The sequence below is a fragment of the Atractosteus spatula genome, chromosome 4 (genome assembly GCF_055471065.1).
Source record: "Atractosteus spatula isolate fAtrSpa1 chromosome 4, fAtrSpa1.hap1, whole genome shotgun sequence".
NCBI lineage: Eukaryota > Metazoa > Chordata > Actinopteri > Semionotiformes > Lepisosteidae > Atractosteus > Atractosteus spatula.
The window spans coordinates 33,887,045-33,914,536 of record NC_142709.1 but is presented as its reverse complement, the minus strand read 5'-3'; the positions used below and the strand labels follow the sequence as shown (position 1 = coordinate 33,914,536).

The window sequence follows — 27,492 nt, the reverse complement described above, 5'->3', positions numbered from 1 at the left end:
TGAAAAGTGCCCCCGGGATATTAATTTGGAAGATAAACCAGATACAACTGCATCACAATGAAAGCTACAATGGGATTATTTGTTTTCGTGATCTTGATATGTTTGAAAGGTAAGCTGAAATGTATATTTTATTTACAACTTATATTTCTTTTATTTGAATGAATGTTTTATTTTCTACATCACGTTGTCTTTCCTAGTACTATAAGTTCTGAAAATCTGAGTGTGGATTTTTTATTATTAAAATACATAATTCACTGTGCTAAAACTGTAACTGAATGCATGTTTTGGATCATTGTCATGCTGGAGAGTGCCCGTTATCAGTCAAGCTCGTGATTACACGTGTCGTATCAAAGGCTTCTGGATTCAGACACGCAAGCCACTCGGGCAGCAGACTCGGGTGAAGTGTGCTACTCTCCCTGCTCCTCCCGAGACTGTATCCCATTCATTATCCCTGGAAATCTGTACCCCCCTCCGCAATGCTCTGCAAAACGTCCCAGGATAATCAATGATACAGGCAGTTCCTGCGTGCATTGTTAGTGCCTTATATCGTTGCTTGTGTGTGTTTATATCGGTTTCTCCGTGTGGTTAATGCGTTTGCTAATAATTAGAGTAATGTAAAAATGTTACTGCCACCTAAGAATGAAAGCTAAAGTTATCTTTACACAGGACAAGGAACCCGAAAGACAGTAAACAAAGGCTATGTGGAGCATATTTTGTCCTCATGTGTTACATGAAAATCTTCTTATATTTATATTATATTGATCAGGTTCCCAGGGAATACTGAGTTGAATACGACACCACATTTGCAAGACAGTAGAGATCTCATCACCGAAAAAACAGGTCCTCTGCAGTGGAAGTTTCACACGGTCTAGATAGGGGGTGATGTCATTTCTGTAATTCCTCCATTGCGCTGCACACTTTTACTCAAAGCTCTGCTCTAATAATCGTTGATACTGCTGATATCAAGGCAGCCATTACATGATTTCCTTGTTTCATTGCAGCAGTCCTGTGCGCGAAAGTAAAGGCGTTTGGAACTACTAAAGCGTATGTACACGAAGAGGCGACCTTTTCCTGCACCCTCCCGGAAACGGCCGGAGTTTTGCAAGTCACATGGCAGAAGACTTACAAAGACGACCGAACTGCCGAGAACCTGGCAACCCACAGTGAAAAATATGGAACTACTATCTTACCGTCATACTCGACGAGAGTGAACCTCTCTGACGCCGACCTGAGAACGACAAGAATAACTCTGCGGAATGTGACACTGGAAGACGAGGCGTGCTACATATGTTCATTTAATGCCTACCCAAATGGATCTATAAGAGGACAAATCTGCCTGACTGTATACAGTAAGCTTTATTTATTATTCAGTAACAGAGCACATTACGAAATGGCACGCAGTAAATCATGGAAACTATTGTCATGATAAACTGTAGTTATTACCTGTAGTTATTAAATTAGAACTGTTGTCAATTCTAATCTCAATTCTGTCATAAATCTTCACTTTGCACCTAAATATATAAACTAAACTGTAAACTACTTGTACAAAAACATAGTTGGTTTTGACCCAACGTTTTGGCCCAGACGTCGTTAAGCTTAATGAGTAATTAATGTCTTTCAAAAGTAATACTGAATGCTATACGTATACAGCCGTGTCATTCTGTATTCATAAAGATAAAAACAAATTGTTAACATTAATAGATAATCTCCAAGGTGTGTTTATATCTTGTAAAGGTTGATTAGTTTCAGCCTATCGTTTCCATGACATCGTACTAAATAAACACTTAGAGCATGATTTAGTTGGCTTTTTTCAACCTTTTTGGGGAGTTTTAGTGGTGACAGGTAATGTACAGCTTCATATTTTCCTCAGTCAGTAAACATCACATGACGTGAGCTCATCCCCTGTACTTTTTGAAGTACAGCTTTGACACTTACACATGATTCAACAACTTTAAAAACAGAAATGAAACCGAAAGTATTGTGAATTTGGGAATTCCTTCAACATTCTCGCAGTGCAGCATAGCTGCATGTACAGTACTACTAAGCTGTTGTCATGAAGATAAAGTCATATTTGCTGTATTGTAATTTCAGGTAAGCCCGAAATCAGAGCCGAGCAACGTGAGATTTCATCGTCGGCTGTTTCGGAAAAGAAAGTGATGTTCATGTGCTCGGCCACGGGCAAGCCGGCCCCCGAGATCCGATGGAACGTTACTGAGAGCCTCGCCAAGCTCGCCGCCCAGCAGAGCGTGGAAAACGCCGACAAGACCGTAACTGTTACCAGCAACCTCACACTGGAGCTGTCACAGTTGCAAGACGGATATGTAGACTGCGTTGTCAGCACTCCTGGACAGACAGAACAAATTCACAAGCGTATATACTATGAAAAAGAAAGAATACCAGGTGAGTCTTGAAGTAAGCGCTATCCTGTACGTGTATATGAACGGCACAAGTGAACTACACGGGTGGCGCAGTGGTTTGGTATCGCTGCCTGGCAGCGCTGGGGCCCTCAATTCAGTTACTACAGTGCTATCTGTACAAGAGTTTGTATGTTCTCCCTGTATTTGTGTGTTTTTTATCTAGGTGCTGTGGTTTCCCCCCACAGTCCTCAGACATACTAGAAAGTTAATTGGTGTCTGGGAAAAGTGGCCCTAGTGTGAGTGTGTGCATGTTTATGTCTGTGTGTGCCCTGAGCTGGACAGTCCAGGGTGTACACTGCTGTGTTCGTGCTGCCTCCCCTGCAACCTTGTATTGGGTTAAGTGATTAGAAAATGGATGGAAGTAAACTGCAAAAATGAAGCATTGATCTTCCAGCTCCAAAACTAAAATCATAGCAGTTATATGTCACATAACATTTTCCTTTCAGCTCATAATAATCACTAAATCTGTAAAAGTAATGGCATCATACAGATCAGTCTGCCATGTTGGTATATGAGCTAATGAAATGTGCTTAACTGATATTTTTCTAAGAGGACTGTAGCGCTGAAGTCTACAGTAGATCTATACCCGTACATTCTAGTATTCACTTTACAGACTAGTCTTATTTCTTAATGCTGGTACAGTATATACTGTACATTGCGCCTGTGTTTTCCTTTCACATTGTTTTCAAAAATATGTTCTCTGGATGACTCACTCTGATGTTGTTACTGTATTTGAGATAGTACCTAGGAAACTTGCTTTTATAAAAGGGGTTTACCACTTTTGTCGAGAAGACGCAAGACAAGTTTCCTTCCTGGGACTTACCACTTCTCATGTGTGAAGTGAGCTGTGTGACTTCTTAAGAGCAGCAGGGGTGATTAACACAAACCTTGAAATTGGAGCCACTTCAGATTAATACTGTCTAAACAAAATGAAAGTAAAAGAAGTACTTGGTGTTTTCCAATATAAATCCATTCCCGTAAATCCTGCAGAACAACATGAGTTTGACTGTAAGAAGTAAGCAGTGGAAGGGGCTGACGAGGTTTTGAAAAATCTTGGGCACTTCAGAGCTTTAGAAGGGAAAGGTTTACTGAGGTACTTTCCTTAAGGTGTTTTTTCACATTTCTGTCATAAGACGATGTCAGAGTGGATCTGCGTGAATGACACATCAGGTGCACCAATCTCTTCCTTTAGGGGTCAAATGATGAGATAGTGAAGAGTTGTGCTCATACAGTGTTTGCATGCTTACAGGCTCTATTTATTCAAATGGAAAAAGTCACAAAAACTCAGTCTTACATTAGCATTCTCATGGATTGAAAACAGAGGCTCTGAAAGTGGTCCCTAATGTTCAGGAACGTAACAGGGAAAAGCACAGGATGGTGTCTTTACAAATGAAAGAAAAAGCTTAACATTTTTACTGATTCTTTTGCAGAGCCTCCTATGGGCCATTCTTTTGAAGTCATGGGCATCGTCATTGCGGTAGTTCTAATAACCGCTGTGGCTGTCATTCTGGTCATGAGGAAAGCAAAACGCACTGGTAAGTACTTTTGATTAATTTCAAATGAAGTTCAGACCAAAGCCATTGAATTAGCTTTATTTCTGCTGTAATACTTCAGAATCATTAGCTATATGGTAGGCATTGCCTTCACAGTTACCATGTACTGGAAACTGTAAAAGTGAGAGGTTCAAAATTGAGGAAATGGTATTGATTCTGTAATATTTTCTTTGTTAGGTGTCATCAGGAAACAAAAGCTCAAACCTGAAGAAGACAAGGAGTCTCATGAAAGTATTATCATGTTAAAGGTGTGACTTGTCTTCTTTGTTTGTTTCATAAGGGCCTTGTATGGAATTAGCCTCAAATGGAAGGCAGTGGATTGGAGAGAGATGCCCTTTTTTTATATGTGCAACTGAAGCTGGCTCACAACAGCCTGTCGCAGGTGACCAGATTTTGTGATCTCAGTGGAAAGGCATAGAGTCCATGATTTTTTTTTTTGAACAAAATGATTTCACAGAATGAAACAAACTTCATATTTGTTGCACAAACAATGTATGAATGATGTTAAAAGACAATAAGGATGTCAAATTTGCTGCGTTTTTCTGAAACACTACAATTGCTAACATGTTTGTGCAGAGTTGCTTCAGATGAGTTTCTTTATGGCTGCTAGAAAAAGCATCTTGTCACCTTCTTGTGATGCATTTGCAAGAGACCTCTGCCTTATTTGATTACCGGAATTGGAGAAGGAGATCTGCAATGATATGAGGATGTGTCTTACAAGACAGCATCAGCTGTAGGAAGCGTTTCTTATTGCCTTTCTAGTGCCAAAACCAAACCAAATCCTGCAGCTTTGGGAACAGACTGAAGTCATAAACCTTTAATCAACGTGTCTGTTTTGAACTGATGTTATGACATAAATGTATACTGAGTGTCTTATAGGCGAGTGTCGGCAACATAAAAAGGCCAAGAGCATTTTAAAAATCGTAGAAGAAACTCAAAACAGCACTTAAATGTTAGATAAGGAGATAAAATGTTTAAAATACAAATTTGTAGCAATGGAGTTGTGTGGCTGGGGGAAAATGTCAGGGGTGTCTTTATATTGTTTTGTCTGATTGTTATTGTGCGTAGGGTAAAGCCTATCAGGATTTTGCAGTTATAAATTCACAACAAAAATTAAACCAAAATAAAAAAAAACTTAACAGAGAACAATAGATCAAAAGCAATAGGAATATAATTAATTTTTGCTGCGATGAGATGTATTTTTTTTAGAGATTAAATGTCTTGTCCAATTCAGGGCTCACATGTTAAGATTTTAAAAAGTCATGAAAACCACACTGTCAGTGTTCTACCTCTGTAACTGTTTATTCCATGTGTACTGTTGCACTTTTTTGTATATATGTATGAAATGTATTTAATGTTATATTTTAAGTTAACTACAGTACAAAATGGTTTATATATGTAATAGTGTTATAAGTAATGAAAGATGTTAGAAGAAATATCCCTTTGGTAACTACATGTTTTCAGTATTAATAGGTATGTGTTGAGGCAAGCTGTTTCCTAAATTGTATTATGTACAATGTGTTCTTTTTTCATTGCTTGCACTGTTTTTCCAAAAATGCAGAGTCAATGCACAGCCTAGTCACAGTTTCTCTTCTTATGCCTTTTTATTATGGGAGAGGTGGATACAATATAAGAATGTAAAAACAAACAAATAAATTTTAACTTTAATCCTGTGGACACAAACTCCCTGGAATATTCCACTATTTACTGTTTAGGTCCTTTCCTGCTCTTTCCTGAGACCTAAACACAACTCTTCTCTTTGTTTCTCCTCAAGTCATTTTCCCATCTTCAGATGACAGTAACCTTGTTACCTTGACTACCTGTATCTCAGCAATACAGATTTCCCTCCTTCCTCTATTGTCAGTTAAGGTTGTAAATTGTATGTTGAAATGTAATATGTAGCCAGTTGTTATATTGATACTGAATCAGGAAGTTGGAGAAATAAAAGAGAAAGAGCTGTAAAATAAAATTATGTGTTTAAAAGTATGCTGTGAAATAAAATGTTTTGAAACTGGACAGTCTCTGTACTGGTACCTTAGGGGATGGTGATAAGTGTTGACAAAAAAAAAAAACAGAATTGCTGCAGTTCCAGAATCCAGGGTTCAAGTCTTGCACTTAATTTTGTCTGTGTGGAGTTTGCATGTTCTCTTCTGCTAAGGTCCAGCAGGTCAGATGAATTGTCCCTCATGAAGAAGATGCCTGGCTTTACTATCTCATTATCTCACCATGAGCAGAGTGGCTTTTCAGAGTCTCTACTCTGTGCCAGTTTCGCAGGAAGTGTAATATGACCAGCAATTACCAGGGCTTGTCCAAATGTATGGTGTTTCTTTGGAATTTAGGATAGCACAAAATATTGGAAGAAAATTGATAAATGAATCCTGGCATACATTACATTTTGGTCTATTGCTCCTCATTTGCAGCAGGGTCACAGAAGTCTCTGATTATCAGGATTTTTGGGACTCAGGTGGTAGCTGACTTGTCAGGTGTATTTTCATTAGGGTTAACGTAATGTGTACACACAGTTGTAGGTTTCATAAATGTATGGAGGATAGGCAGCTTGTGCTGGGTCAGCTGTGACATCTGCTGTGCCACATTAACAATGACTAACCCCATTTCTTCTTCATGACTTATTTTTGCTTGGTGATTGAAGACACATCACAAAAAGCATGCTTTCTTTTCTGATGTTACAAGCTGAAGTTAAAACTTGATGTGAACAGTCAGAGGAACATACAGTATGTATTTGCAGCTATATATCTTGAAGACCCTAGATTGCAAATCGCACAGTCCTGCAGGCAGAATAATCCAATTTCAGGCACTGATTGCTTTCAAAAGAGCTACAGTATATAAGGTAAGAATATACTGCATGTATCATCTATAAAATTAACTACATTATCTTGGGTTTTGACCTTTTTTTCTAGATGAATGTGGGTAGTTGGAAAGAAATAAAACCACAGTGCACAAATCATGTTTAAAAATTCTGTAATTTAAAACTTCAAATTATGTAATTCAGAAGTATTAAACAAGATCACTGCATTTTGGTTTCATTTCTTTATAAGCAAACATCCTGAAATATTATTTAAATCTTGTGAACTACAGTGGATATAAAAAGTCTACACACCCTTTTTGAAATTGCAGGTTTCCAGGAAAAAAAAGCCAGAAATCAAGATAAATCATGTCAGACATTTTTCCATCTTTAATGTGACCTTGCAACCAACAAAAGTCAAGAGAAAAACAAATAGATAATTATTAGGAAAAATAATTGAAATAAAAATTTTCAATAAGAGTGTAGACTTTTTATATCCACTGTTTATAACACTGTATATGTCCACTGTATATAACATCCTTTTCTTACACCCATAGCATGTTGTACAGTGACTATTGGTAACATCATGACATTCAGGTTACATTTTTATTAGCACAGTTACTCATATCAGATGAGTATTATGATTACCAATTCTTCAAAATATAACTTGCACAATTGCTCTGTAATTTCCAGGAAAATGTTTAAGTGTAAGGTATTTGTAAAGACTAGTACTTTATGACATTGTTTTCATGCCCTGCTGTGTATCTAAAAGCAAGTCAGCCATAAATCGATGTAGCCTTTGAGAAATGAGTTATCAGAAATCGCCTACATGTCTGGTGATTCACATTCACAGTTCTTACTTCTCATGTGTGGAAGATCCCTGCTTTTGGTAAAGTGGCTCAAGGGACATTTGCACATAAACCACTCCAAAGACAGGTTTTTTAAAAGCCCAGGTGATTTCCTAGACTTATTATGTCTTTTAAAAAGTGTAAACAAAGGACTCTTATGATACAATGAACAAAAACTGCCTTAGAAAGCAGTACATCAATACTAGTGCATAAATATCAATATCTCCCCAACTACACCGTGAGACACTCTTTTATACACAGCTAACCACACAGTCAAAACCATGTGAGACTGTACACATTTCAGTTCTTCAATCACCTAATCCGTGAATTCAGGTGAGGCTGTTTACATACTTAGAAATTATTTTCTTTGGCGTCCTCTGGTGGTTTGATCCATGGTCATGACAGTTCTTCTACGTACAGTAGTGCCATTGACTCAAACCTGGCGCAGTCGAGTAATGAATTGTAGTAGTAGTAGTAGTAGTAGAATTGAAGTGTAGTAGAAGTGTCATGTTCATATCAAAATTACATATAAGGCACATCCCTGAACAATGTACTGTAGATTTCAAATGTTTAATGTTTAATTAAAATAGCTTTATGCTTCGGGACACACTAGCATGTTGGAAAAAATTTGGTTGGATATTAATGATGTCTGTAACTACAATTTTCTATACTATTGTATATTTTTACATTACGAATGCAATTGCAAAAAAATGCCCTGCTTTCTGTGACTCCTGCTTAACTTCAAATGTTAATCATTATCAAATGTTAATCAAATTCCAGTTTCAAATGTTTGAAATTCATGCTGGGAACAACAAATTATGCAAATATGCAAGATTCATAAAAACTGATTTATCATAATTTAGGAGTACATAGGTAAATAAACTTTAACCCAATCAAGTTTCAAGTATTATAGAAAATGTAGAGAATATTTACAATTAAATTGACTTTTTTCACTCAACTTGTATGGTTTTTATAAATACAAATTCTGTTCCAAAACTAATCTTGATTATTTGTGTCATGGAGTGAAATATTTGGGTGTGAGGCAATAACTGTCAGGAACCACACTGACTTTAACATTTCATGAAATGGCCAGTGTCTCTGTAAGGGCTGTGCATTTGTCTTTCTTTGTGCATTGAGTTTCCCATCAACCAAAGGTCCTTCTAGTGGAGACAGTGGGACAGCTGTCAATCAACAAGGATTAAAGGACACACTGGTTGCTTAGAGACCACTCAGTTCCTGCACAGTATGGGATGGCATGTTAAGGTGTGTGGTGGTACTGAGCCAGTGCTGATAGGACCTGGGCCAGAGGGGGCAGGTAGAGGGACAGAGCTCCATGGCACCTGGTCATGTGCATGCAGGAAGTTCTGCCAACACCCAAGACATCATAACCATTTTTCCACCCCCATCAACCCCTATAACAAGGTCTGAGCCCTGGCTAGGAGGACTCTATGCCCCTCTTTTTAGGATTCAGAGGTAAAAAAAACTGACAAGGGAGAATTTAGGGGACACAGTTTGCAGTACTGAACACAGGAGAGGACTTGACAGAGAGCAGTTGAGAAAAGCTCTGGCATCTAAGACTGAGAGATGTAGTATTGCAAGGGCAAGTCTTAAATATTTGCAGGTATTAATTATGATGTCACTGTCAAGGCAATGGTCTGATTGACAGGTCTGTCATTGGTTGTGTTTCTAGTGTGGTTAGCAGTACTACAGCCTGTGCAGGTATGATAGTGCTGGTCTTTAGCTACAATCGTGATTCATAAAGTATATGCTGCAGGGTAAAAGGGTCCTAACACTCTTAAAATTGCTAGTCAGCGACATTTTCTGATTTATACATTACTTTTCTGACAGTAATACATCAGATTACGTTACAGGTAACAAAAAAGTGCCCAGTATTCTATAATGTAAGGGGTAGATAAATAAGATCTGATTCATGATATGGAAGTGCCAAATGTCCAGTTCTTTATCTGCTGCAGAGTGGCGCAAGACGGGAAGCTTTCAGCTGGGAGTGAGTGGATATACGGTTGTTAGGTGGCGTTCTCAGTTTAAATTAACATGCATTCAGTTCAGAAGAAAGTAAAAATATTGCAAAAAGATTGAACAGCTAAGGTTGAGAAATGGTTGAGAAGAAAACAGATAAAGTACCCAGTAATGATACTGATGATCCAACTAGTCTTTGCCACATTGCCAGTAAGAGAAAAGACAGCTCTCTTGCAACACAAAGAATTCAAAATTAATAGTGGCCCAATAACATCGTTAAACAGGTTTAATAAAGGTATAAAAGAAAAACCCAGTGAATCATGGATAGTAAGGGCTGTTCTGAGAATTATCAGACTTGGGATATTCAAAGAAATGCTTTGGAATAAGGAAGATTTAACCCTTACTCGACTGAAAAACTTTTTGAGAGTCCACCTGAGGGAAAGAGCTGCAACAGAAGTATTTCAAGAGTTGATTAATGCCAAGCAGCATGAGAAGGAAAGCAGTTTCTCTACTGCGTGATGGGACTTAAACAAAAGGTTTTACTGTCATCACAAGTGGAATCTAGAATCAAGTATGATAAGCAATTAGTACAGGGAGTGTTTCTACATTCAATCTATAAAGGACTAAACGATAAATATGAGAATATAAGGTGGGATATGAAACCATACTTATGTGATCCCAACATTAAAGATGAAATTTTGCTAGAGGAAACCATAGAAGCCTCAGAGGATGAAGCGGAGAGACTGAAACACTTAGGTAAATATCCTCACTACAAAATTTCAAATGTTAATGTACCACAGACAAAAAAAGGACATCTTACAAACAGTGACTAGCCTAAACTTCAGCCTGGATTGATTGCTCAATCAGGTAGCTATACAGGAACTGAGTTCACAACTGTAGATGCTGACTAAGTACCTTGAAAAGCTGAGGGATGCTGAGAGAACTGATACACATCAGCACAACTCCAAAAGCAGCATATCATCTCCTCATACAGAAAACATCAAGGTCTGTCCTGAATGCACCCAACGAGGAATTCAGCATTGCTTTAAGTGTGGAATTGCTGGACACAAGGCAATAGGTTGTTTGACTCATCCACAGTCATCGGGACACGGGATATGGTCACAGCAAAGGGACAACCAGTGACCGAGGGAACACCGATGTCCCTGGCTTATGTAAATTGAAAACAGAAAACAAACAAGAAAGTATGTATGAAATGCAAGTCAGTTGATACTCAAGACAGAACAACAACCATATCTTTTACCATACCTGTTAAATGAATTACACAATCTCAACCTAGGTGTCCTCAACACATTGTCAAACTAATTGGAAGGAAATGTTTTTTCAATTGCCTTCTGAATGACGTGCCAAGTACAGTTCTGCTTGATACAGGAGCTCAAGTTAGCCTGATGGAAAGAATGTGGATGCAACAGAAATTACCTGACCTACAACTGAGGCCTTTAGATGAACTGATCAGACCAGAAGAAAGCATCAATGTTATTTCAGTGACCAGCACCACAATTCCATTTGAGGGGTGAGCTGAAGTTGATGTCGACCTGAAGCTAGATGGGGAAAGCCTTCAAACAATTCGAGTTCCTTTTCTAGCAAGGAAACACCCAATAATGGGTGATAGAAGAAATCATCAACAGTCACATGGACCAAGAGGAAAACAGTCGAAAAACACTGATTGATTTGTTGAGTGAGGCTACCAATTAAGAAATATAAAATTGAGGCATTGGTAAATACAATTCAAAAAGGGTCAATACAGCCATGTGAAGATAGCCTCATAGTGAGAAGTGGTAAGAAGCCCATATGTATTAGAGTCTACAGACGACAGATGTTAGGTGTCAAGTAGGATGTGGGAAGATCTCAAAATAACACTATCACTTTAGTCGAACAAATAGGACCAAGTCAAATTCCTGTTGGACTTAATGTGTACAAAGGAGTTTTTAAAATTTCCAAAGGTTCTTCCTGTGTAATTAAATCCCAGAGTGGAATTCAACACACACAACACTGTACTTCCAAGTCCTACTCTCTTGGGAGTCTTCAAAGCATTAAAACAATGTTTCCATTATCTCAGTCAGGATTCACTCATAGGAACACCAAAACTGGAGAGAAAAGTTCAATGCTTGGAGTAGTGGTTGCCAAACCCAACCCTGTGAACATGCTTGAAGGTCTCTCCAGTGACGGAAAACCAGAGCAATGGAGCACTCCTGTGAATCTGAGCCATCTCAGCTTAGACCAAGAGAGAATCATAAACAAAATACTGCAAGAGCAATGTGATGTCTTTGCAAAGACTGAAGATGACATAAGGTGTATCCCTGAATTAAAACTGAAAATTATCCTTGCAGACGGAATACAAGTGCAGGAGAACTACACGTCTATACCAAAGCCATTGCTAAAGGAAGTCAAAAATCTGTGCAGGACTTGCTGGCTAAATACTGGGTCACAAAAACAAAAAGTTGTTATTTCTCTCCTGTAGTCTGTGTCAGGAAAAAGGTGGAAGCCTGCATCTCAGTGTAAATTATAGAGAATTAAATAAAAAGACAATTCCTGATAGACACCCACTCCCGCAAATTCAGGACATTTTAGACTGCCTAAGTGGCTTTTCCTTGTATCCCCACATTAGACCAGGGTCATGCTTATCATGAAGGATTCATGGATGAGAAGTCCACACATTTCACAGCATTCATTACTCCATGGGATCTTTATGAATGGGTATGTATACAATTTGGATTAATGAATGCACTTGCAAGGATACTAATGTGTACAGTGTTTCTCCATACATTCACACTGCCATGGAAACAAGTGGAGACCTCACTGAGTCGATACAGTGCCCTCTGGCTTTAACAGTCTTAGTTTATAGGAAAGAGATGATGCAACAAGGACGATACTAATAATAATTCCTTACACTTAATTAGCACTTTTCTGGACACTGCACTCAAAACACTTTACAGGTAATGGGGACTCCCCTCCAGCACCAATGTGCAGCCCCACCTGGATGATATGACAGCAGCCATAGTGTGCCAGTACATACTCATAGTGTGCCAGTACACACACCAGCTAACAGTGGGGAGGAGAACAGAGTGATGGAGCCAGTTCATAGATGGGGAATCAATAGGAGGCCATGATCGGTAAAGGCCAATGGGAAGTTTAGCCAGGACTGGGGTTACACCCCTACTCTTTTTGACAAAGACCTTGGGCTGTTTAATGACCACAGAGTCAGGACCTCGGTTTTACATCTCATCCGAAGGACGGCAAATGATAATTAGCAAGTATCAGGGTGTGTCTTTGTCTTCCTCTGTCTTTTGTCCTTCCCTTCCAGAAAGGCTTATGGCTACAGCTGAACAGCTAAACAGATTGAATAATGATTCAGAGGGCTTTTATTTATCAGGGTGTGTTTTTTTTCTTCTTCTGCCTCTCATTTCTAGTCGATACCCCAGAGTCATCAAACCCAGGCTGTGTTAACTGATGGGTGCCTAGAAAAAAACAACAACGATGCAACGATGATTGTTGTTGTCCTAATTGAATTTCCAGGTCCAACCCGACATCTCCTCCATGATGGTGGGGGAACACAAGCAATTGCTTCACCATCAGCTACTATTGGGCTGGTTAAATAAGAACGCGAGAGCTCCTAAATACAAGGAGTTGCCATAGAGAAAAGAGATAGAGAGAGATATTCTTGTAGATCCTTTGCAAGCCAGGAAGTGGGCACATATGTTAGCTGTATTTTCATTTCCTGAGATAAGCTACTTTGGTATTACAGATTTCCGTTGAGTGGTGCATGAATCCAAGAGGGAGGTATCTTTTTTCTGTCTTGTTCTGGCTTTGTTTAGGGTAAGTCTGGTGTTAATATTGAAGATCATCATGATTCCACTTCCTGCCCTGCAAAGTGCTTTACTTCATGTAAGTACATGGAAGTCTTGTTTCCATATTTGTTCCGTGAGATTTGTGTATGTGTCAATTCACAATTATGCATTTATTTGTAACCCCTGTAAACTGCAAACTGTGAATCCTTTTTGCCTTTATTGGTTGAGTTATGATAGTCTGACTATTGAAATAAACCTTGTGGGTTTCAATGCTATGTCCTTTTTGTCATGGACACTGTGGTTCCTGTGGAACCTGGTATCTTAGGAACATGCAGACTGTAGAATCGGGAGGTCGTAGTCCTCTGCAATAGTAGAGGCAGAGTCAGATGACATTTTCTGTCTTTAAAAGTATTGCATAACCAATGCAAACGCAAAAAGCAGTTGCATGGACGGAAGTTTTCTTTTTACAAGCTTAAGCAGACCAAAGAGCGAGAGTTTTCTGTTTTTTGTCTTTTTTTTTTCAAAGTACAGAGATAAAGTATTATTTACTAAACGGACTACAATCAAGTAGTGGGAGACCAAAAAAAATCATTTTACTGATTGTAGTTTACAAAGCTCCTTTATGTGACTTGAGTTTGTTTGACATGAGTGGGAAGCTGCTTAGAGCTTTGTATTGTACGTATTCTTTTAGGACAAATACACTTTATGGTAATTGTTTTGAAAAAAATGTTTTTTTATACTAGCGAAAATAAGTCCTGTGGCTTTGAATGCTGTGTTCCTTCTGTCACTGATACCATGTTTGCCCCCAAAATCAGTCTTTTTTTCAAAGTGTTTTTCAGAATCTCCTAATTATAGAACTAAGATGTGATAATTAATACTTGATGTAGTTAATTTTGCTCCTTTTTGTTTAAAGCTACAAAATATGATACAATGAATTTACCAAGGATATAGTATGGATCGTGTTCCCAAAGTGCAGGAACTTTTCTTTGCTTTGTAGCCAATTACGCCACCTAGCAGTTCTAAGGGTGCTTTGTCCCTTTTCACTGCTACAGGTTCTTTATATCTCCCAGTACTACCAATTCATTTACAGACTAGACAAACAGAAGTCCCCTTTTATTACAGCCTATCAATCTTGTAGTTACACGACACTGAGACACATAGGACACTCAAAGGATACTCTCACTCACAGGACGCTGAACACCATGGACCCCAGGCACCAAAACACCAATGTCCCAAAGGACCAGTGTTGTGTCCCTGTTTTTCTGGAATAGCTCCAGTCAGTGACTTGGCATGCCTCCTTCCACTGCAGAGAAGAAACTCTGTACAGTCTTTCAGTTGTCTTAAGCATGCTCTTCAGTCACTGCCATACCACACCTTGTGGTCCCTCATGCACCACATTGCCCTGTTTTCTGCAACAGCCTGAAATGTTGCAAATCAATATTTGACATAAAAATGTGCTTATGGGTAAAGTGTTGAAGTACATGATGGCTGAACTAGAGAGTTGTTGTATTCATTTGGCAATTGAAATTACTTCCCTCAGCTTTCTTATTTCAATTTTTCAAATCTATATTTCAAATAAATGCTTTTTTTATTCCTTTTTTCCAGGAATATTAACTGAGAATAAAATGGTGATTTTAATGACAACCAGGCGACATATAAAGGCACTAATTAAAACAACTGGAGTGCAGTTTCTTGCACAAGGATACAACAGCAGTGCCCCTCTTGGGATCTGTAATTCAGAGCTCTAACTTCTGTATTGAGATCTTTTATTACAACAATGCATAGTTCAGGCTCACTGCAGGTTGGAATGAACTTCCTGTTTCTTTTCAAAATACGATATTCGAATCGAGATGACAGGAGTAACCAGTTTCACTTTCATTTAGTGAAGTCTCCTTTAATGAAACACCAACGTAAACTAAAAGCTTGAAGCAGATAGGTGAAAAGATTTTTTCAAACTCCCCAATCAGAAAGAAATATTCATAAATGCGCGGTCTGCCGTTTTACAGCCTAGTTTGAAACAGCTAAGACTCAGTTATATTCCTTCTCATCTCGTGCAACCTTTATTTTTCTTTTAACGTTTTAGTCATGATTTCTTTGGTTAAATATTTGTTTTGGTTCTCAGCAGTTGCTGCTACTGGTAAGTTTTCAAGCTTTTTTCAATATTTTAAGAAGCTACCATTCTCATGGAAGTGTCTGAAAGTGTCAGAAAACAAGTCTGCCTCTTGTGAAACGTCTGATCCTGTTTTTTAAATTCAACCAGTTTAATCTGAGTTTCGTCTGGTTTGTCCTTAAGACACTGAAAGAGAAATTTGTTAATTAATCCGAGAGCATGATTTAGCGACAGAAATAAACCTGGCAGTGAAACTACTTTATTTTTTTTTGCCAGCAACAATAAATATGAACCGAATAATAAATAAGAAATGCATATGCCATTTTGATTGAAATTTTTCATTCCATAGACTGCAGATTTCTCACTTTTGACTATGGGTTTCAACATCTACTGAATGAAACACAGTCTGGACCTGATTCATTATTGTGTTTCTCACTCAAGAGCTCATGTTAGGAAAACCTGAAATATTCATCGCTGTATTTTATTAGATGTCTATGATTAAGTTTACAACTTTGCTAAATCACAGTTCAAATTTGAATGTAAAACTGGACTGGAGTTTCGATCACATTCCTGCTGGCTTTTGTTTTAGCTCTGCTGTCAGTTACACAATCGAACCTTTGATTGACTGAATAATACAATTGATTTTAATGGTTTGACAGTTTTCAGCTTTTAAACATGTTGGAGGTTGTCTTTTAACAATTGCCTTATATTAGTATCATACAATTACAAACATTTGAGAAGATAAAAACAAATTATTAGTTCAGTTAAGACTGCAATTAAGCCAATTTAAAATAAGATCACTATATTGGTCATATACAATTTCTTATATTAGGAATTTGTCTTTTCACATACCCCAGCTTGCTCTCCATGAGACACACAGACAGGGAGAGAAGCTTGGGGTCAGAGCACAGGGACAGCCATTTATACAACACCCCTGGACCAGTTGGGGTTAAGGGTCTTGTTCAGGGGCCCAATGGAGTAGGATTCCTCTGCCAGCCACAAGATACGAACCAGCAGCCTTCCAGCTACAGGCAGATCCTTAGCCACAGAGCCACTGCATCACCCTGGGAAGTCAGCCAGCCTTCAGGGGCATGATCTAGAAACCCTGAATTGCTGGTTGTCCAGATCTCTTTAAAACAGCAGCACCCAAAGAGCTGGAAGAAGCCATTAGGTTGGACCATTTAAGCCAATACTGAGCTCATTCAGGCCTTTAAATGCCAGCAGGACTGAAAACACAGATACCGCAGCCCTTCTGAACCAGAACTGGGTACCCCTGTAATGCAGGGCCCAGGAGGGCCACGGTGTCTTCTGGTTTTCATTCCAGCTCTGTTCTTCATGACCTCATCATTAACTTCATACCAGTCGTGAAGATCTACAGATTTGGAGCCAGGCTGACACACAGCAGATACACCAAGCTTTTCACTACTAATCAAAGATCACTAGAATCCTGCAAGTTACTCTTCGAGCCTCCTAAATGTTTATAGAAGCATTATCTTTTCAAACCTTTCAGCTTGTGTATATTTTGCCCACAGTGCTATGATTCACCGTCTTTTGTATTTTTCATGAGCTCAGTGCAGTTTAAACTCTGCTTCACTCGGTTGCCAAAAGGGCATTTTGCTAATTGACCATTGATTATTGATTATAGATTACTGATTGAGTGCTTTCTGCTGATTGATTATAGATTATTTATTTGCTATTATGGGTTAATGATTCATATCTACTTATTCCAACGGTCCCCGGAATTACAAATTAAATAATGACTTAAAGAATTAAATTGGATTAAAAGCTTTTGAGTTATTTCTGAGGATGCAGAGACTTGGTGACACAGCAGGAGCCATAGCTTGAATGTTTGCTTTGCTGGTGAAATCGACATTTTTCAGACAGTGGGCCTTTACTTCTGGCTCAGTTCCCTTCATCACAGCAACAACCAAGATGATTCCAAAGTTACTGTTTGTGATATTTCTTCCCAACTTGCAGGGTCATCAGAGCTGGTGAGGACACAGCGGATTGTCTCAGCAGTGTTGGGACAGGATGTGAGTTTCTGCTGTGAGCTCACACAGCCCAAGGATGTCTTACAAGTGACCTGGCAGAAGCTGACAGCACATAAACCTGAAAATATTGCCACTTACAATAAGCATTCAGGAGCAAGGATCATCAACTCCTTGAGTGGGCGCTTGGGTTTTCTACAGACAGGGCTGCAGAAATGCTCAGTAGCCATCAAAGGAGTAACAAAAGAAGATGAGACGTGTTATAGCTGTTTATTCAATTCATTTCCTGAAGGAGCCATTGCAGGAAAAACCTGCCTTTCTGTCTACGGTAAACTCCTACTAAAAATAATATATACGTCTGAGTGTGTGCACATGTGATTGATTTTCAGTTGACCAATTTTCCTTTATGAGAAACACAAACCACATGATTTGCTTCATACACATTAACCTCTGAACAAGGTGCACACTTATTCCCACACATAGCAGTAAGTGTTTGATTTCTTTATGATTTTTTTTCATATTGTAAATGATATTGAATCTCCACTCTTTAAAATTACCTTCTAATTTTTCAATGCTTTCCAGAGATCTATGAGCCCAGATTTGAAGTCAGGACATTGGAAGCTGATGCCGGTGAAATACTCTCACTCACATGCTCAGCTACTGGTGCTCCAGCACCAGAAATCTCCTGGAATATTAAGGAAGAGGATATTCTTGAAAACCCTGAGGAATACAGTGTCACTAATCCTAATGGCACCATCACTGTAACTAGAAATGCCACAGTTGACATATCTAGGCTTTCTGCCACACAGATACTGATTAACTGCACTGTGGGTCACCCAGGTTGGGAAAACGAGATGGAGCTTTCCCAGCTGATTAGAACTGGTAAGAACTACCATGGTGTGCAGTTAATGTACAGCACTGCCAGCCTTTCCTGTCTGCACTCTAATTCATGTCTGTCTCATCTGAGACCCCCAGAGTTAGTGTTCCTCTTGATAGGAGGATACTTGGCTGCACATTTCATTCAAGCATAGCAGATTTAAATAATATAATATAATAATAATATATTATATAATAATATAATATTAAATAATATTTGCTGTTTTCATGTTCCGTGTTATTGGAAGATACGCTACAGTTATTGCAATGAAAGAATAAACCGCTCTTGTGCTTTTTTCAGGCAAGTCCCTTAGGATGACACAGAATGACAGTGTCACCACACAGCGAGGTGAGCACCTTAATAAGGAATAAGATTCCAGCTGTTGTGTCAGACAGGCACTAAAGGTCTTTAAAGCAAGCTTGTGTTAAGTATGTCTTCAGATTCAATTCTTTACAAACTGTCAGGAATGATTAGCTTTTCAGGGAAGAAAATTTGTATAGAAAGTCCAAAAAGAAGTCTGACTAAAACATCCCGTGGGTATGTAAGCCTACCAAGAAATCATTGCATACCATTTTCAGATTCATTTTGTATCTCTCTCACAATGAATTTGAGCATCTTGATCTCCCTTGGGTTATTTGTCACTCTGCTGATTCCAAGAAGACAAAAGGTAGCAGACCGTAGCACAGCTAAAGCAGCCCTTTCTGTGAGGGTACAGAGCACTGAACACATCTCTACTGAACAACACCACGGGTGGCCTCCCTGCACACCGCCCTGCCACTTTCAGACATTCAGCTGGCGCATTGAGAGGGTACTTGGCTGGCTTTATATCAGTTGAGTTACCCTGGCAGTCTAGAGCTGTTCCAAAATGACGTTCTTCCATTATTATCTGAAAACAGGAATCCTGGGCCTGTGAATATGGTCTCATGATGCAGCTGTGGAGCTTGAGTAATCCAGAAAATTGTTACAGATCCTCTTTCTGGATTGACATAATTCAATCAGGGTTACACTTTTCAATGATCCAGTTGGGCACTAATGTATCTTCTGTATCCTGAAATAAGTAGGATAAATTTTTTGTATTATTATAAATTGTCCAAAGAATCATGCCGCTACCACACACATCATCTTGTTAATAGCAATTATTCCGAAATTGGGTTATGACTTCAAGGCTTTCTGTGAAACCAAGCACATGACAAAACAACTGGTTGTCGCTGAGCAGTTCATAAAACTCTACTTGAAATTAAAGCGGCTGGGAGATGATAGATTGTGTTAAGTACGTCTTCAGATTCAATTCTTTACAAACTGTCATTAGCTAATCTGTCATTAGATTAGCTTTTCAAGGAAGAAAATTTGTATAGAAAGTCCAAAAAGAAGTCAGACTAAAACATCCCGCGGGTATGTAAGCCTACAACACCTGCAAATTGAAAGAATGAAAGAGAAGTTACAAATGAGAAGAGCCCGTCCGTGGTTGAAGTTGGAAGTAGCTGGGTCTGACACAGTCCAATAGCTGAGATATTACTGATCAATGATTGTGCCCTTCAGGATTTAATACACTCCTCCATGCATAGTGCCTGTGTCACTGTACTGGCCTGCAGATCAGAAAGTCTGCAATCAGTCTAACATGATTGTTTCACGGCTGAAAAAAATCCAGGTCAAGTGCTTACAGAAGTCTTCCCTGTGGCTGGGACATACACCAGCCCTCCCAGACCAGTACTTTTGGCTCTGGAACTGAGAAAGTGGAGATGGTTCAATAATGTCCACCTGGACGTACAGATCCTCCTTGATCCCTCACGATGAGTGACCCTGATGTGTCACTCTTGCAGTGTCTCACCTCACTGATACCAGACTGATACCTGGGGCTCTGTCACCCCGTATACGCCTGGTTATCACAGTGTAGCCATGTCTCTCATGGTTTTATTAGCCTGTCTCCTTGCCTCACACATTAGTGACCTGCTGCTCAGGCTCATAATTAACATGTTTATAGCAGAAGCCTATTGCTGAACATGGGACAGTGAAATTCCTGCTTTTGCTGAGCAACAGCAGGTTTTCCTTCTGCATGAGGGCAATGAACAACTTGGAGCTACATTACTTACCATTCGCAGCAAATCGTTTCTAATAGTTAATAATTTGAATGTACAGTATATAACGCTTTTCATCCTAAAGAATTCTAAAGAGTTTGAAAGCATGTCAGAGCTTGATATCACTGCAAAAAGCTTTCTCTGATTCATCGATTATTGAGAAACTTTTTAAAAATCACTGCTGTTTCTTGTTTTTTCTTTGCAGTTTCAGTTGCTTGTGTGATAGTGGTTTTTTTTTTGGTTGTAATAATCTGTGGAACTGGAATTCTGAGACACAGGAAAAGAACCTCTGGAGAGAGCAGGTAACTCTTTTACTGCTGTTATTAACTATACACTCATGTGGAGTACCATGACAGAGTATTACCATTCAACATTGTTCCACAACAGAATACTACCATTCAATATCATACCACAACAGAATACTACTATTCAATTTCATACCTCAGAAGAACACTGCCATTCAACATCATATCATTACAGAGTACTGCCATTCAGCATTACACCTCAAAAGTGTACTGTCATTCAACCTACTGCCATTCACCAAAAGAAAATCTTTGGGGAATTACAAAACACATGTTTTGAATTTACTTAATTCAAAAAGAATTCAATGCAAATAAGCTATATACTGTACTGTACATACCGCTATTAATAACTGTGTCAACCTACTGCAGCTCTGAGCAACGAGTAGCCCTGGCAGTGTCTCACCCCATTCTCCTCTGGAAATGAAAGGGTGTATTGTCTACCATGCCTTCTTTTTGTTTTGTGGGAAGTCCCACTTTACAGTTGGAAATTACCATAGAGGTACAGTAGTATCAAAGAAATAAAGGAGACAGAAATAATGCCAATCTTGTTATGTTGCTTCTAATTTCAGTATGAAATCACCCAAAGGCAAAGACTTTGAAGCTGCAAGTATTTCACCCCATAAAGGGACACCATACAAAAGGTAAGACCTGAGCACCACCCTTTGTCTTTGCAGATGTCGTAACAGCATAACAGCAATTTTTCAATCGTAATGCTCAGTTGCAGATGGAGAATGTAAAAGACAGTGGAAACTGGGAACTGGTTTGAAGAGAGAGCTGGATTTGATCTCAATACTATATCATTCTTCTAGACCAACGCTCCTCAGTCCTGGTCTGGCAGTAGCACAGATCATCTGGTTTCATTGCTTCTGCACTCTTAATTATTTAGTTGAATCAAAAATGGACTTAATTGGTCTGAAACTGGAGAATGAAGACTTTGAGTTCCCTTTAAAGCTTTTAGTTCCTTTTAAGCTTTCTTCTGCATTAGAATTGAGGAGCTCTGGGACAGAATGCCCTCTTCTTGAGAAAGACCATCTGAATCAAGTTTCTGATGGTCTCAAAATGCTGTAACTTAAAACGTTCCGTGAAAAAATAAAATTCTACAGTATATTACTTCTGTATCATTTACATTTAATTTCTCATATCATTTCAGTTTTCTTGAAGAGAGTGTTTTATTGAATTCACAATCTGCAGCACCCAGTTCACAGGGAAAGACATCTGTGAATCTCAGTTCCCTAAGGAAGGGAACTCCATTCAAAGAAAAGATGTAAGACCTTTTGTAGCTTTACAAATAATCACATTTGTCATTTTTACTTTAGAATGAATTACAATGCAATCAATTTTTATAATTTAACACTTGTTCTAGAGAAAACTTATTTTAGAATTGTATTAAAAATGCTACTCAAGCAATTAGGAAATATTTAAGAATTAGCTTTGATTTATGAAATTTAAAAAAAAAAACGTAATATGTTGTTAATTTCGATAATAAATTTAGGAACAGTCACAGAAATGCAGTGATGTCCATTCAAGATCAGCTGAAGTGATCTCTTCTCCTTTTCCTGTCTCTGTCACAATGTTCTCTCATTGACCTTACAGCTGGCTCTGTTGAGTCTCTATGAAGGAGATACGATTGCCCAAAGGTGATAGGGGTGTTGTTTATAATGTTATATGAACACAATTTTTATTGGTAGTGTTAACATTTTCTTAAATTAAACCAGAATTCCTTGTCTCATGAGATAAAGTACCAGCAATTCAGCCTACTTAATACTACAACCAATATCCTGACAAAAAACAAGTATTATTAGTAAGAATAGGATATCATGCTTTTTAACCATTTAAAATAAACCTTCACCAAATGTAGGCATTGAGAGTGTTTTGAATGTGTAACGAGTTACAAGATAATGACAATAAATAAAAAAAATCAAGTCCTTAGTAAATATTACACAAAGAGTACATTATATCAGAATAAAACATGAAGGACATTTATTCTGATTCAAATCAGTAACCGCAGCTCATTTTAATATTTCAGTTCTGAAGACCAGAGTTTATTGAATGAAGAACTGAAGGATCCCAGTTCTCCAAGACAAGAATCTTTCACTACCAGTTCTATAAGGAAAAGGACTCCATTTAAAAACATTATGTAAGTATTCTGGTTTCTTTACGAGTAGGTACACTTGTAAATTTTACTTTAAATCACTTCAGTTTCACACTTTATTACTATCTTCTAGGGGAAATTTGTGTGGTGTCCAACACAACCATACAATAAAATAACCAACAAAAAGGTCAGGACAAAAAACATTTCAGGAATGTATCCCATGAAAACTAGAATAAAATATTTTTTATTATTATGCAGATTCATATTACAGAGTGGACAGGTTTTCATGGTATGTCCATTAATATTTGGGGCACAGAGATGTCTCCCAGATGCAAGGAGGGTAAATTCACTGTGGAGAGGGTGCTCTTAGGCTCTACTCGAACCCTTAACTTTTAAAGAACTTTGGATTGATCTGATTTTCCCCCCAAAATTCTGCAGATTATGTTCACTGTAATCCTCAACCTATCAATATTTGCATTGCTGAAGTTACAACAAAAAAGTTTTTTTTTATTTAATTGACACTTTCAATTAAAGATTTTTAAAAAATGTGTAGCCCACCTTGAAGAAACAAAGCTTCCTTAGAAAAAGCCTCTGTTGGCTAAGTGGTCTCACTACTTTTGGTGCATCTTAAATTTTTCATTCAAAAACTGCAAATACATCTGTTTCATCAAAATCAAACAGTCATACTTGCTAAGGCATAAGAACGGGCCCATCTAATCCATTAGGTAGATAGGAGATCTAAGTATCTCATCCAGCTGTTTCTTAAAAGAAGCAAGGGTACCAGCTTCAAACACATGGCTGGGTTGCTCCCATAAATGCTTTGGGTAAGGAAGAGTCTCCAGTTCTCAGTTTTTAATGCACTTCCATGTAGTTTCTACTTGTGTCGTCAAGAATGGGTTTCACTGATTCGGAAGACGTCTGCTTGGTTGAGAAAGACATTTGCTTAAGCCCAGGAATGTATCTGGTTGATCTTCACTGGACTGATACGAAACTACAAGTATCTGTTCTATACAGTGGTGACCAAAATTACATACAGTATTCTAAATAAGGCTGATTGCCTTTTTAACTTCTTCTCCATATTATCTTGAAGATGTCAATTATGTATCAATATAACACCTGAAGTCCTTTTCATAAGTAGCTTCTTCTTGCTCAGTATTTCCCATTTTGTACCTAGTTAGTTTTTTACCACCTGCATGCAATACACTGCACTTGTCTACATTAAATATCATCTGCCAGGTGTTTGCCCAGTCTTGGTTTTTTTCCAAGCCATTTTGAATTACCTTTGTCCCTTCTGCAGTGTTTGCCAGTCCTCCTAATTTGAAAGCATTGCGAGGTTCCTATTATGGATCCCTGCAAAGGCTCCATTAATTTCACAATCCCTTATCTGGACCCTCTTTTTCTATCAGAAATAACTCTGCATCCACTGCAATTAGTACATTTGGGGTACATTGAAGTGCATTGTCAAGGGCTAAGGACAAGAAGAAATAAACTTTATTAAATGCCATCTCATTTTTCTTTTCTTGATTCTTCAGGAATCAATTCGCTGGCAAAGAGTCTTTAAGTTCCAATACTTGCAGGTATGTGATACTATGTAGAAGTAAGAGGTAGATTCCTGATTACACTACTTCATTGCTTCCTGAGCTTTTTAACAGTAATCCATAGCTGTTTTAAGAAAATAAGTAATGCCCTTGACCAAAAAAGTAGGCTGCTGTGAAAAAAACTTACATCTGTAAGATACATTGTCATTTAGCCAAGATATCACACTAAACTCAAGATATCTGGAGTGTGAAAGAAAACCACCTCATTTTAAAAATAACCCACTTAACAAGAAACATCAGTACTTGATTGCAATGAATGACCACCTTTTTATGTACAAATCACAAGAAAACTGTTTTAAACCAATCTGCAATTTTCTGCAAAATTCTGCTGTTTTTATACAACGGGAGCAATTAGGTCAGGTCATCTGAGGAAACCAATAAGTGTGAACAGTCTGGTCTAATGCCAACAGCATCAGCTCCTAACCCGATTTCATCAGATCTTGGAAGCTAAAACTAGCTGGGAGGAGGTACTTGAAAGGGAGACCTCTAATTAAACCCAGCTTGAAGTGGCACTGTTTGACCATCAGGTGGCACTCTGTCCTCAGGAGCATGGTAAAGTCCCAAGGTAAATGGGGGCATTGTGCTGCAGGATATCCTGCAGGTGAAATGTTGATCTGAGATCCTGACTGCTTGCTTCCCTGTTAACGGTGTTGAGATTAGGGGTATTCTTGCCCTTAATCCAGCTGGTGAAGTAATTTGTTCTATCAGTTTTTACTAACCGTATAATCAATTCTTATCATTGGAGAATCTAACAAACTAGCTCTCAGTTTTTTAATGAGGCTTAAATTTAATGTATTTTGATTTTTTTGTGATTTGGAAAATTAGTGAATTCCTCTCACTATTTATGTACATACTGTAGTTACATTATTACTATAGTGCATTAATTTACAACATTTAAAGCTTTGTGCATGTGCACATATGTTTTGAAAATGATACCTTCCAAGTGCTCAAAATACACAGACAAACAGAACTTAAAAGTAAGAATTCCATGTTTTTTGCAGCCTGTCCAATCGTCCATCTGGGAAGAAGACCAATTCTAAAAGGTAAGAGGATTTGAGTATACTGTAGCTCAGTTCTGTTATAGTACAGGAGACTATGACAGTATGTTATTTCAATATTCTTATTTCAAACTGCCAATTAATGGGTGTTTTACCTGTCAGTTGTGTGACATATCACAATTAACATTGTAAAAAATTGTGGAAAAAATACAGGACTTTCTCTTTAAGGTGGATCGTGAGAAGTGAAATTTTGTTTTCTGGCATTGATTTAATATTTTAAACAGTAGTATCAACGACATGTTCAGCAATGAAAATGCCTCAGACTCTTATCTGAATTTTGATCACAGCACACAAACTGCATTAGAATTGAATTTGCATTCCAGATCCAACAAGAAATGTGTTAACATGATAAAAAATGGTTGAATTTCCCCCTGGTTTTGTATGATTGGGACTCCCAAATGTCCCCTTTAATTCAACTGGTGAAGCAGTTTTTCTCTCCTCTCCCTGACCTGCTGTGCAGTGGGACTGATCTGAGTAACATAGAGGAGTTACTTCAGTAGGGGACGAAGAGGGTCACCTCCTATACATCCAGGGCTCTGATGCTTTATCAATTTAAGGAATCACTACTTATTAATAATCAATTAATCAATTCTTATTATATTCTTGGAAAAACTGACAAATTAACTCTTTTTTTTTATTTAGATTATAGTTGGATGTTTTAAAGAAAAACAGTGGAAATCTTGATTTGGAATTTTTAGCAGAAAGCATTTAAATACAGGCATTACTCCAGAAATAAATACTTGAATTGCTTTCTTTATTACTGTACATTTTTATGTGGGTTTACAACATTATTCCAAAGGATCCCAAATTCCCAAAATGCATTGACAAATGTCCTAAGATGACCTGAACTTAAAATAACAATTTAATTTCTGTTGTGTTTTTTCTGGTGTTGTCCAGAAGTCCTTCGGGGAAGAAAACCAGTTGTAAACGGTAAGATGATTGCAGGATCCTGATCATAATTATTATAATAAAGAATTATAATAGTACAAGAAAACTATAACAGCAAGTTTGTTTGAATCAAACTAGGTGTGTTCTTGCATAATTAAGTATTTTAAACACAAATTTCAATGCAGTCCTCATCAGTAAAGCACACATCCGATGTGGTGGATGAAGTGGGTTCCTTCCTGTATGAAAACTGCTTTAAGGAGAATGCAAGGAATTATTATTGTAATTATCAACAAAACACAGAGATGTGGCTTTGTTAATGTAATATCTGTCTTCAAACTAATATTTTTCTTTTGTTTCGAAATTTAGTTTGGATTTTCTAAAGGACGAGACACCACTCAACATCTGAAGACAACTAAAATACTGTAGATTTCCTTAATCAGCAGCTGAGAGGGAACAAAAGCTTAACTTCATCTGATCGGATAGCTTGCATTGCAGAGGAGAATGGCACTTTGTTTCTGGTGACACATTACTTCTTCTTGTAAAAAAAAATATTTCCACCTTTGAGTCTGGCTTCTGTGCATGTTAATGTGCTAATGTACTCTATCTTGTGATTTTCATTGTTTAAAAAATAAGTCAAACCCAAGATGAATGAGGTGCTTTCCATTGAAAATCAATGGATGCAAACAGGATCTCAACTCCGTTGTAATTTATTCAACTGTGAAGGTTTCTACACAGAAAGTCTTTGTCAAGACAGATCTTTGTAAATTAGAATGGGAACTGAGAGTGTGTTTTCTATGTTGTTTTTTTATTGATTATGTCTTTGTTTAAATGTTTAAATGATCGTGTTTTCTTAAATGGGCTCAAATGTGTCATTTCTGTCACATTCTTCTACCTAGATCTTGAAGGACAGTTTCTTAAAAAAATGATTATGCACTACAGCCTAAGACAATGTAATACTTTTATTTCTGTGTCCTTTATGTTCAGCTTTGTATATGTTTTTTATCTCAAAACTTCAGTTACAGAGCCTGGAGGAACAGGACTGAATGTTTCTTGTGTCTTACAGTTTTTATGTTTAATTTGATAGTAAAAGTTATGTATAC

At 37.9% G+C, this 27,492-nt stretch overlaps 1 protein-coding gene across 1 annotated transcript; it reads left to right on the top strand.

Moving 5' to 3' along the window:
- Positions 1 to 27,492, top strand: LOC148836131 (uncharacterized). The gene is made up of 18 exons (XM_088914126.1): positions 1 to 109; positions 1,002 to 1,349; positions 2,092 to 2,400; positions 3,848 to 3,952; positions 4,251 to 4,365; positions 9,312 to 9,340; positions 15,431 to 15,541; positions 17,492 to 17,830; positions 18,085 to 18,384; positions 18,680 to 18,727; positions 20,660 to 20,756; positions 21,326 to 21,397; positions 21,907 to 22,020; positions 22,783 to 22,893; positions 24,381 to 24,425; positions 25,448 to 25,489; positions 26,402 to 26,434; positions 26,759 to 27,492. Exons 1-18 carry the CDS (start codon positions 58 to 60, stop codon positions 26,796 to 26,798), a joined length of 2,310 nt encoding a protein of 769 aa, XP_088770252.1. The 5' UTR covers positions 1 to 57; the 3' UTR covers positions 26,799 to 27,492.

Coding starts and splice junctions, on each gene's coding strand:
- LOC148836131 (XM_088914126.1), top strand. CDS start 58: ATGAAAGCTACAATGGGATTATTTGTTTTCGTGATCTTGATATGTTTG. Junction 1,350..2,091: donor AATCTGCCTGACTGTATACA/GTAAGCTTTATT, acceptor TTGTAATTTCAG/GTAAGCCCGAAATCAGAGCC. Junction 20,757..21,325: donor AGAACCTCTGGAGAGAGCAG/GTAACTCTTTTA, acceptor TTCTAATTTCAG/TATGAAATCACCCAAAGGCA.